At 42.4% G+C, this 12,934-nt stretch overlaps 1 protein-coding gene across 1 annotated transcript in view; it reads left to right on the top strand.

The window, feature by feature from the left end:
- LOC108411298 (anti-Muellerian hormone type-2 receptor-like) overlaps window positions 1–2,990 on the top strand; it is a 70,364-nt gene extending 67,374 nt beyond the window's left edge. Inside the window, exon 8 of the mRNA XM_037532510.1 lies at window positions 2,498–2,990. Within this exon, the coding sequence (XP_037388407.1) occupies window positions 2,498–2,617 (120 nt within the window). The 3' untranslated portion in view covers window positions 2,618–2,990. The remainder of the gene's footprint in view (window positions 1–2,497) is intronic.
- The last annotated feature ends 9,944 nt before the right edge of the window (window positions 2,991–12,934 follow it).

Genomic DNA, 12,934 nt, shown 5'->3' with positions numbered 1-12,934 from the left:
AAATTAATGTGTGGTAGCCCCAAGCACAACCAGTGTGTTTGGAATGTAGCTGGGTATTTTCTTTTTTTTATTATTTTATTTTAATGGTTCACAAATTGAAACCTTTTCAAGACATTGCTGCTCTTATCTCCTCTAGGGTTTTTTTTATGTAAGGGGGAGCGAGGAGGCGGACGCACACGCTGAGATAAGCGAGATTTATTAGGGGCAAATCCAGGGTCGTGGTCATAACAGTCCAGGTTCATATAGCCGATGCGGACGGAACGGGAAACAGACATGACAAAAACCAGAGCGACCAGCAAACAGACATCAAACAAAGACCAGGTACAAAGATACAATGACTGGCAAACGCAAGGGGCAAACACAGGGCTTAAATACATGGAACAATGAGGGACAGGTGAAAACAATCAGGGGCGGAGTTACACAACCAAAACATGAGCACATGGACAGGACTGGGAGGGGCCAACCGTGACAGTAGCCCCCCCCAAAGGCACGCACACCGAGGCGTGCCAACAAAAACAGAACCAAAACAAAGACACAGGAGACCAAAAACCGAAACAAACTACACAGGGACAGGCAAAGACACAGGAGCAGAGGCAGAACCACAAGAGGCAAAAACGGGCACAGAGGAAGAACCACAAGAGGCAGAAACGGGCACAGAGGAAGAACAAGAAACAGGAACAGACACAGATGGAGACACACCAGACACAGGAACAGACGAAACGGAGGGAGGACGAGGAGGCACAACACAAACGACGCCGACCGAGAGACGACCGGAGACACAGGACGAGGAAAACAAGAACGAACAACAGACCACGCAAAAGACAGGGGAACAGGCACCAAGACGGACACAGGAACGGAAACGGGCACAGAAACAGAAACAGGAACAGAAACAAAAGGAGACACAGGAATGGGAACCACAACAGCAACCGGAACCGAGACAGACACAACAGTAGGGAACAGGACAAAACCAGGGACTGAACAGGGCAGAAACAAAGGAACAGAAACAGACACAGGAGGCACAGAAGGACCACGGGGAACAGAGACAGAAACGGAAGGCCCAGGGGGAACAGACACAGGCGAGGACGGGATGGGCGGGAACAAAGGGGATGTGATGTCCACGGAGGCAGGCGGGCCTGCTACGACGTCCACGGAGGCCACGATGTCCATGGAGGTAGGCGGGTCCGGAGGCGCGGCGACTGGCGGCGGTCCGGAGGCGCGGCGACTGGCGGCGGTCCGGAGGCGCGGCGACTGGCGGCGGGTCCTGAGGCGCAGGAGTGGGGTGCGGCCACGGGATCAGGAGTGCCGCGGGGTGCGATCACGGGATCAGGAGTGCCGCGGGGTGCGATCACCGGATCAGGAGTGCCGCGGGGTGCGGTCACGGGATCAGGAGTGCGGCCACGGGATCAGGCTTCCGGGCTGGGGACCTCTGCTCCAACCTGGAGGAACAGACAGACACTGGACCCACTCGGCCGTTCCCAAAGCTCACTCGAGCGATAGGCAGCTCGCAGTGGCGCTTGCGAACGAGCCGAGTACCACAAAACGGGTCATCTGAATGCTCCTTCCGTCTGACCGCGTCTTGCACTGCAGGTCGCTCCTCCCTGAAGTGGCGCTCAAGACGGGCAGACCCAAGGCGCTTACCTGAGCTCTCGTCGCCCGGACACAAGGCGGGAAGGTCCTCCGCTTTCTTGCGGGACCGCTCGTGTTCCCTCAGCGCCAGGGGATTTGCTGTCTCCGGCTTGGTGGCATTGGGACACGTTGAACTCGGGCTGCTTTGAAACAGCCGGAGTTTCGTCCCAACGGAACAACCACATGCCGGAGTCTCGCTTACCTGCTGCGTCCTGTGGTGGCCAGTCATTCTGTAAGGGGGAGCGAGGAGGCGGACGCACACGCTGAGATAAGCGAGATTTATTAGGGGCAAATCCAGGGTCGTGGTCATAACAGTCCAGGTTCATATAGCCGATGCGGACGGAATGGGAAACAGACATGACAAAAACCAGAGCGACCAGCAAACAGACATCAAACAAAGACCAGGTACAAAGATACAAAGATACAATGACTGGCAAACGCAAGGGGCAAACACAGGGCTTAAATACATGGAACAATGAGGGACAGGTGAAAACAATCAGGGGCGGAGTTACACAACCAAAACATGAGCACATGGACAGGACTAGGAGGGGCCAACCGTGACATTTTATTATTATTTTTTATTTTTATTAAACCTTTTAATTTTTTGCTCTGCTTGTAACTTTTCTAGGCAGTCATTTTAGTTCACTGTTCAATATTTTTTACTCTTTAATGGACTTCTGTTTTATATCCTTTCTTGTTTTATTTCAAGGCTCTTACAGCTGGTGACTCAAATATTAATGCACAATATGTATCATATGTGGAATTTAAGATCAATACACACCTCTATATGTTACGCTTTTATTGGAATGCTGTTCTGTAAATGCTGTATTTCATTTTGAGTAAAATATATTTCCATATACTGTATTTACAGGGATCTTCCCTGCATGAACTTCTGGAAGATTGCTGGGATCATGATGCGGATGCAAGGCTGACGGCACAATGCGCTGCCAACAGATTAGCTTCTTCACCCTTTCATCTAGTGAAAATCTAATATCCTTATGTACTTTTAGTGACTGGTTTTAGTCTCTAAGGCAAGCCTCAAAAGAACACATTTTCTTGTTAAAAGATTATCAATCATTTTATTTACTGTACTTTTCTGTGTCAGGAAAGGTTATGTTTCTTTTGCCTAGCATAAAACAAACTGCACAAAAAACTCCAGTTACATTAATCCAGTTACATTAATAGTAAATTGTCATCCTGGTAAAAATGTTTATTCGATGAAAATGAGTTGCTGTGTGTTTTTTAAACATAGACTATGTTTTCCATATTTGTATAAGTGGGTGAAAGATGACCATTTTGACCAAACCTCACACTGTGTTGAAGTTTGTTATTGTCTTTATTAAAAAGGTTTTATTTGTATTGATGAATATGGAGATTGTCTATTTTACATGAGGTTTGCATTATATATTGCAATGTTATAACTGTTTTGACCATGTCTCATGAAAAAACAATTAATCTTGAAAAACACTTTTATTACATTTTAATTTAGTTCACCTATTCCCACTGCATTAATTTAAGACAGCAATGTAGGTGAATAGGGTAAACAAAATAATTGCTAAATTAAATGTTTTGTCATGTTGTCTGCTCTTTTTTTTAATCAAGGCATAGTGTAAATCATTTATACCAAGATTTTCTGTTCTGAATTGGTCATAATTATTTACCCAAGCAAGATTTAAATGGGCTAATCTAGAAAGCAGGAATGTTGCCAAGGGGTGGCCAGGTGGGCCACCATTCTCGCCACCCCAGTTATGCAAAATCAGTTAGCAGTCACAAGAGAAATGTTTTCCTACCTATTCTGTGTAAATGTTTTATACTTTGTGGTGGAAATCTGCCATGAGGTCAGTTACCATTTGCCAATTTATGAGTCAGATTATACTGCACTTAATAATCAGCTTGTTTGTCTGATAGGCTGCTTTGCTGGGAAAACATGAATGAATGATGGTCAAAGTCTTAACACTAGCCTTGTTCATTTCACTCAAAGAAGCAGTCTAATTATTGACTTAATAACTATAACTAAGCAGCCAAACATAAGGGCAATGTAATACTATTTTGTTGTGTTGGTTAATTAAGGCTTAATGTGGAGGAAAAAAACATAACCCATTATGCACTCCTTAAATATTCTTCTCGAATAAGGAGACTACAGTTAGAATGACAGTCGAGTATTAAAAAAAAATAATAATAATAATAGGAAATACATTTACAAATTTCTTATAAATACCATAGACATAAAAAATTAAAAGTTAACATAAAAAAGTTTCTTTTAGATAGTGCCTCAGTTAAAAATGCAGCTTGAAAAAAGTAAAGAAAAAACAGTCCATGAACATGTCGAAGAAATGGAAAAAAGGAGAAGAAATGTTATTAAGGCACCCAAAATAATTTTAAAAACTGGGCAAAAATATGTAATTGCCTCTCTCTTTCCCTCTGCAGTGCCTTGTTGGATTCAGAAACCAGTCTGAGTTCAGCAGGCTGAGCACACTTCCAGTTTAGTAGGAGAATCATTAATCAAAATAAATGCTAGAAAGGCAGCTGGAGCTGGCTGCACTCCATCAAATCTCTCCTGTCCTTATGCTAAAACCATTTAACATTTCTCTTACAACATGTGATAGTACATGATAAAATTTTCAGAATTTATCAACAAGCTCATAGCAAGTAGACAAGAGTTAACAAGCTTTAATTGAACATGCATTTTAAATATTTTAAACACCTTCAGTACAATGCTTGTGTTGAAAAATAATCTGGTTCACCACTTGGGATTTTGGGCCCCACCACCTACTACAGAGTGTTGGACTACAGGCTGTTTTAAATGATAGCCTGAGGCTGTAAAATTAGTTAGTGTGCTAATGCCTCTGTATAAAAAGAGGTAAAATGGACACTCACTAACCTAAAATCGCTAATGTGATACCATGTGTATTTTCATTACCAAAAAAAAAAAAGTTTGTAAAACAATTAACTACAGTCATGTGAAAAAATTAGGACACCCCATTAAATAGTCTTGAAATAAAAGGATTGCTGAAAAAGTTTTGAGCTATTGGAAAGGCAGCATGGCCTCCATGACCAGCCTTGCTTAGCTTCATAGATCAACCCAGCCCAATGGCTCCCAGCCCCATACAGCCACTGCTTGAAGCTTGCTATCAGTCAGGGCTGGACTGGGACATGGCATTTTTGGTTTAGACCGGCCCCTCATAATTAGCAGAGCACAACCGACTTGTAATTTATGTATGTGGGGTTACAGAGAAGTATGACATGGAAAAAAACAAAATTAATTCAAAAATTATTGGTTAAAGTCATTGGATTCAGTCTTAGCATTATTATTTCACAATCACAAATAATATTCTTACCATGTCAATATCCAAAACACCAAATACCAAGTATCTCTTTAATCATGGCAACTTAAAAAAAGTAAGTAACAGAAATGAAAAATAACTACAACTAAATACATTTTCACACTTATATTGCTTCCTTTGTGAAAACGAACAGTCAACAAAACCTGAGAGACAAAGGCTTCCTGAGAGAAAAAAAGAGGGATCCATGAAAGGGAGCTGTTTCGTGAGTCCCACCATCAATTTTATGTAATATTGAATACTACATTTCACTGAATAATATAACTGGTGTTAATATTAAAACTATCCTCTCACCTTAGTGTAGTAGGAGCTTCTGAAGCAGTTCACTTTTCTCTGCAACTCTGTCAATGACAGTGTCTGTGTCCAAGCCCATGAGGATGTGCTTTTCTGTGGCCATTAACATAAAAGCCTCTAACTTGCTTGCTGATAAGTTGCTCCTCAGTCTCCTTTTAATGAATTTAAGGTTCGAAAATGACCGTTCACAGGCTACCTGGGTCACTGAGAGGGTCAGTAAATACTTGTACGCAAGACCAAGAAGATGATATGCATCTGTGAGCAAGTTGAATCTGAGGAAAATTTGGTAGCAAGTTTTTTTTTGGTTTTGCAAGAGGCACATCTTTTGTTGATAATTTTCATCTCCTCCTTGTTTCCATCAGGTCATTCCTCCACAGTCCTGGATGCATATTCTTCCAGTGGTGATTCTTTGAGCCTTTCCCACTGGCTTGCCAAGCTTTTCAGTTCTGACTGCAGGTTTTCAACTGTTGCTGAACTGTCGAATTTAATGAGGCACCTGCTGAGATCTTGAGTGAATCAGGAATCAGAATCAGGAAGAGCACTTGTTTTGATTTGTAGAAAGTTTTTAGGGTCCAGAAATGATAAGTCTGCATATAGGCTGCCATGGCCTTAATAACTGTGTCCATTATTGGGTTGTGGACTTTTACCTCATAGGTTTCCAATGCATCGCTGGATGTCTCATCCTGGGACATCTCTCCTGGCATGGATTTTTTTCTTTTTAGGTCTCCTCTGAGGTAGTGAAGCCTCCACCTCCATGTCAATCTCCTCATCCTGCTCCTCCAGCTTTTCATTTGCCCACTTGACTGCCTTGAAATCCCTTGCCATCTGTTTTAGGGCCTCATGTCAGATCACCATCCTGTGGGCAGAGAGGATGTCCATACCTCCTGTTTGCAGGTACTTTGACAATGGTGTTGTCTGCTCAAATATTCTCATGAATAATTGAGCTGTAAGGATCATCTCAAGTGTCAGAAGGCCATCTTTGTATCCCCTTGCTTTGGTCCGAACATTGCCTTTTACTGTCTTCTGCTCTTGAATGGCTGACAGTGTACACAAAACATCAACGTAGAGACAGTCCTGGGGTTTTCCAAATGAGCCAAACATCTTCTTTAAAGCGTCATGCTTTGCCCACCAGCGTGTCTCTCCAATGGGTGCTATGCGCCTGTGTCTGTTGCTGTGGCTTTCTTTTTCCCATATGTTCATCCTCTGATGAGATTCCCTGATGAACACTGCCGTTTCACTAAGAAGATGAAAAAGTGATCCATTCTCAATCACAATTTCAGTGGTATCAGAGAGAACCAGATTCAGGACATGTGCATAGCACCACACATGAACATGGTGAGGGGACTGTGATGCAAACAGTGAGGAGAAATGTGATTTTTACACATTTTGCAGCATCTACAGTGAGACTCTTCAATTTCTTTGCATGTAACTACTCCGCTCCCCCTTTGCTGCCTCTCCTGACATACGCGCTGAACACTGAACGTAGCGGGAGTTACAGCGGACCACGCAGAGAGAGGGTGGGGCCGCTTTCGTCCTATATCCTGATTGGTTCAGTCCACTGTCTATATTGAAGATGGGCCAATGGGCCGCCCCCTCTAAATTGTGGGCCGGTCTCTTAAAAAAAAAAAAGGAAGAAAAAAACCCAACAGCTCACTTACATGCTCGACAGTAACTTGGACCATTTTAAATTTAGCCACCATTACGGAAGCAAAGAAAAGCCGTTTTAACAGAAAGCTACAAAGCATGTTACTTGTTCTGACATCCTGACAGCAGTATGTTAAAATAGTCTAGCCTAGAAGTAATAAAGGCATGTACTAGTGTTTCTGCATCACGCAAGAATAGGGCTTTATACGTGAATAAAATAATTTTATAATCAATACGGAATTTAACAGGCAGCCAATGAAGTGATGATAGCACAGGACTGATATGATGAAATTTTCTAGTTTTAGTGAGGACCCTGGCCTCTTAGACAGTAGTCTAGCCTGGAAGTAATAAAGGCATGTACTAGTGTTTCTGCATCACGCAGGGATAGGGCATTTCTTATCTTGGCAATGTTGCTAAGAAAACTTTGTAAAAAAGCTGCTCTAGTGATGCTGCCTATGTGTTGATCGAATGATAAATCTGAATCAATTATGACACCAAGATTTTTTGCTGCTGAGCCCGGTATAACCAGAAAGTCAACGAGATTTCAAATTAAATCTGATAGTTTATTTGCCAAATTGGCAAATATTTGGCAAGAAATAAACTACCAGATAGCATCACTAGGACAGCTTTTCTACATCTTCACAGCATTGCCAAGATATTAAGCTTGTCTATGTTAAGACCTAGTGTCAAAACTAAATCTAACGTGTGACTAATAATAATAATAATAATAAATTTTATTTAAAGCACCTTTCAAACACCCAAGCACAGATAAAATGGGAAAAAGGGTCAGATAAAGCAGAAAAGAATATAAAACAATTAAGAGTTATTAAAAGCAGTCCGAAACAGGTGTGTTTTCAATTCAGATTTAAAAGTCTTGAGTGATGTGCAGGAACGCAGGGAAATGGGGAGCGAGTTCCATAACTTTGGGCCAACAACGCTGAAGGCTCGTTCACCGAACCCTTGTAGTCGAACTGGAGGAACAACCAACAGGTGAGCATCAGCGGAATGGAGAGAGCGAGCAGGACAGTATGGTGAAACTAAAGAGGACAAGTAAGGGGGCCAGGTTCTGTAGTGAACGGAAGACCAAGAGTAATGTCTTGTACTGAATGCGGTATTGGATGGGTAACCAGTGAAGGGATATCAGTTTTGGGGTGGTGTGCTCAGAAAATTTAGACCGTGTCAGGACCCTGGCAGCAGAATTCTGCACATGCTGGAGCTTCTTTATTCTACTGGCAGGCAGTCCGGCCAGCAGAGCATTGCAGTAGTCCAGTCGACACGTAACAAAGGCATGAACAAGAGTTTCAGCCGCAGAGTCAGTGAGTGAAGGGCGGAGTTTAGCAATGTTTCTTAGATGGAAGAAAGCAGTTTTAGTAATGTTATTGATATGGGCTTCCATTGTGAGAGCTGAGTCCAAGATAACACTCAGATTACGGACAGTAGGTGATGTGGTTGTGACGAATCCAGGAATTGAGATGGATGGTTGGTCGAGTTTCCGAAGAGTGGTTGGGGAGGCAATGCGAATGGCCTTAGACTTGCTATTGTTTAGGTTGAGGAAGTTCTTTGCCATCCAGGAATTGACATCGTGGAGACAGCTGAGCAAGGATTCGGGAGGTTGTAGATCAGAGGGCTTGGAGGGCTTTGGGTGTCGTCAGCATAGCAATGGAACTGGAGGCCGTGCTGTCGAATGATATTACCAAGGGGGAGAAGGTAGATTATAAAAAGCAGTGGGCCAAGAACCGAGCCCTGAGGTACTCCAGATGTTACAGCGGAGCAGGTGGATCTGAAGCCACTGAGGGAGACAAACTGCTGGCGGTCAGAGAGGTACGACTCAAACCATGATAGCACCGTATGCGATAGTCCAGTCCAGAGTTTCAGCCGGTTCAACAATGTAGAGTGGCAAACTGTGACGAATGCTGCGGTGAGGTCGAGTAGAACCAAGATGTTAACTAGTCCAGAATGAGCTGCTAATAGAAGGTCATTCATCACTCGGACTAAAGCAGTTTCAGTGCTGTGGTTGCTCCTGAACCCAGACTGGAACTGCTCAAAAAGATTATTAGATGATAAAAAGTCCTTTAATTGAGTGGCAACCACACGCTCAAGCAGCTTACTGAGAAAAGAGAGGTTGGATATGGGACGGTAATTACTGAGGTCCTCAGGAACCAAACCAGGTTTCTTAAGGATAGGGGAAATGGCAGCCAATTTCAATGAGGGGGAACAATGCCAGAGGCAAGGGAAGCGTTGATTATCCTGGTGAAGAGAGGACAGAGTGAGGGCAGACAGTCTTTAACCAGGCATGTAGGCAAAGGATCTAAAACACAAGAGGTTGGTTTTGTGGACTTAATGTACATCGCTACTGTGGTGGTATCCACTGGAGTAAAAGTTGAAAAACAACAACTGACTGGGGGACTTTGTTGAACAGGGTCAGAAGAGGAGTTTGTGAGGGCTATGTCAGCATGAATTTTCCTAATTTTGTCTTCAAAAAATGCCATGAATTTGCTACACAGCATTGAAGATGGAATAAGGTTAAAGTTATTAGCAGGCCTTAAAAGCTTGTTAACTGTGGAAAATAGTGCTTTAGGGTTGCCATGACAGTTTCTGATGTTGGTGGAGTTATAAGCAGATTTAGCGCTATTGAGGGCAGCTTTGTAAACAAGGAGATGGTCGTTGTAAGCATCTAGATGAACTGTCAGACCAGACTTTTTGCTGAGGCGTTCAAGTTGTCGTCCTTTAGCTTTCATTAACCTCAGGGGTGTACCAGGGGGCCGAGTGGAGAAAGGTGACTTCACGAGAACGCAGCGGCGCATGAAGATCCAGGGCGGACATAGCCGTATTGGTATAGTGGTTAGTAAGGGTATCAACAGAGGCCGGCACTGGTGGGACAGGGACAGAGTCAATGGTATTCATGAGGTGAAAGGGACAGACATTCCTAATACTCCTGAAGGATATTTTGCGTGGCAAATGACCTCTTTCAGTTGAGCCGGAGCAGCCAGTTCAAAGGAGATTAAACTGTGGTCGGAGAACTGAGGGTCAGTAGTAAGCAGGTTAACAGGAGACACCTGAGGGGTGGAACAAACCAGGTCTAAAATGTGACTATGCTTATGTGTAGCAGTGGCAACATGCTAAGTCAGGTCAAAACACTGATCAGTTGTGTGGGGATCACCTTTCACATCAATATGTACATTAAAATCACCTAAAACACAAATTGAAGTGTAAAAGGGGTAGAGAGCGGTGATCATCTCAGATAATTCAGCCAAGAATGAAGATAACAAGTTTGATTTACTACAGTAGTGTGTAGGCCCTGTTGCATTTTGCCTAATACCAACAGAGTCTAGAATTGAAGTAAATGCCTTTTTAGTGGGTCACCTACCTTCTTAAAGTGAATATTAAAATCTCCAACAATTATTACTTTATCATTGCACACAGCTAGGTTTGCAGCGAAATCACAAAATTTTTTTAAAAATTCAGAGTAGGGCCCTGGTGGTCGGTAAATGTTGAATAATGAAAATGTGTTCTTTTTTGTGACCGGATTTGTAACGTGAATGGAAAGGACCTCAAAGGAAGTGAAAGTGTCACATTATTTCTGACTAATATGTTGGTAGATTACACATACTCCACCTCCCTTGCCTGATAATCTTGGAGTATGTGCATAATTATAGCCTACAGGGATGGCTTAATTTAAAGCTGAATATTCATCAGGTCTAACACATGTTTCAGTGAGACAGAAAATGTCAAATTCATGATCGCTTATAATTTAATTTACGATGACTGCTTTTGAGTTTAGTGATCTTATTTTGAGTAGTCCAAATTTTAGATCTAAGGTGTTAGTGCTATCATCTGAATACATATATATATATATATATATATATATATATATATATATATATATATATATATATATATATATATATATTGATTAGGTTGTTTAAATGGGCTGATTGAGTTTTTCTATGATTAAATGTAGTTTTAATTCGGGGCAATAACACAGTCTCAATAAAGTTGAACCTGGGTGACGCCCCAAGGCGGATTGCAGACGGTCAGTTTAGCCTGTCTGTCTGCGGCCTGGTCCCGGCTCTGGACTGTCAGCAGCTATTTATACTACTCTGCCGACTAACTAAAATACTATGAGCTATGCTGCAAGGAAGTAAGGCAGCACCCTCCTGCGTGGGGTGGACACCTTCCCTACCTATAAGACCAGGCTTGCCCTCGAAATGTAAGCAGTTATCTATAAAGCCCACTCTATTTTCGGAACACCACTTGGACATCTAGCAGTTTGACGCCAAAAGCCTGCTGTAGGCTTCAGCGCCGCGCCGCATTGGGATGGGGCCAGAGCAAATTACGGCAACGGGCATCATCTGGGCCTGTTTAATCACCTCTCTAATATTACCCTTAGTTATCTATGTCTGACGCAGACAAATATCATTGGCCCCTACATGAATGACTATCCTTGAATATCTCTTAATAGCTAACAGTTAAAGGTTGCCACTAATGTCTGGTGCTCTGGCTCCTGATAAATATCTAACTGTTACTGCTGACTGTTACTGAAGGCCTAAGACAGATAATTGGAAGTCTATGTGTGCATGATTATATGTTCTAATGAATTACTTTACAAGACCTCTACAGGCCTCCAGCTTCATACAGTGTATACTACTCTGTGAGAATCCTTGGTCTCATCTCATGTAAAAATCTAAGCAATGTGGGACTTGGTCAGGGCTCGTATTGAAGACTAACTGACATTAGAAGTTCCAGTCAGGTGATGAACCAAACCTTTACTTTGAAATGTACAACAATTTTCATTAAAATGAAGAACTTAAAAAAAAAAGTCAGCCTGTAATCAGTCCTAATCAAGTGGTGGGATGCTTTAAATAGCCAATACTGAAAATAAGCTTCAAGCAGTGGCTCTATGGGTCTGGGAGCCATTGGGCTGGATTGATCTATGAAGCTAAGCAAGGCTGGTCCCGATCAGTGACTGGATGGGTGGCCACGCTGCTTTTCCACCAAACCTTTATTTACTAAACTATGGATACAGTGAAACGTTCATCCTGTGGGGCTAAACAGAAGGCCTGAGACAAATAATTGGAAGTCTATGTGTGCTTGATTATATTTTCTAATGAATTACTTTACCAGACCTCTACTGGCCTTCAACTTCAGCCAGTGTATACAAATCTATGAGAACCCTTGGTTTTATCTCATGTCAGAAACTAACCAACATGGGAAGTTGCAATCAGGTTTTTAAACAAACCTTTACTTTGAAATAAAAATAACATTGTTTCAAAATTGAGTGTCATTATCTCAGTAGACCTGCATGTACTCTGTACATGCAATAGAAGGTCTCATTTGTTGTTTGCGTTCTTCGAGCGCCCCCTTCTGGACATTACGGGTTTTTCACTTCATAATATGAGGATTTATATTCTCTTGCGGTTTTCACGAACAAGTCACAGTTAGACTGATTTTGCTTTTAAAGGCATTCTTTTCACCACATGGGCAATACCCATGAGTATAAGTTGTTTTCTTTTTACTTTGTGTCATTTGTGTACCTGTGAGAACAAGTAACATGCTTTGTAGCTTTCTGTTAAAAACGGCTTTTCTTTGCTTCCGTAATGCGGCTAAATTTAACATGGTCCAAGTTACTGTCGAGCATATAAGTGAGCTTCATATTCTGTAAGAATGTATGCTTCATTAACACATGTATGAGCTGAAAAGCATCTGTTTGTATTTTTGCAGTTTTGCAGCAAAGAATAAGACAAAGGGAACTGAACATCAAGGTCTGCATCATTGTTCTTTGTCCATCGTATAGCGTTATGTTGAGCTTGCTGGATGACTAAATAGCAGAAATACTTAGTGAGCCCAGTACATTTAGAGTCCAAGCAAGGTCTCAACTGGAAACCGAACGACTTGGGATTGAAACATCGAGTCCTTTTGCGTAACTCTAATACTTCTGGTGTAAACCAGTGACTGCTGTGAAAGAGCAGCTGACAACCTGGCGAAAGATGACTCACTGATGGACCTCACGGCAACAGACAATGGAATGG

Source organism: Pygocentrus nattereri, chromosome 21, assembly GCF_015220715.1.
Source record: "Pygocentrus nattereri isolate fPygNat1 chromosome 21, fPygNat1.pri, whole genome shotgun sequence".
Taxonomy (NCBI): Eukaryota; Metazoa; Chordata; class Actinopteri; order Characiformes; family Serrasalmidae; genus Pygocentrus; species Pygocentrus nattereri.
Note: the sequence above shows the minus strand (reverse complement) of the source record. Positions and strands in the feature narration are given on the sequence as shown.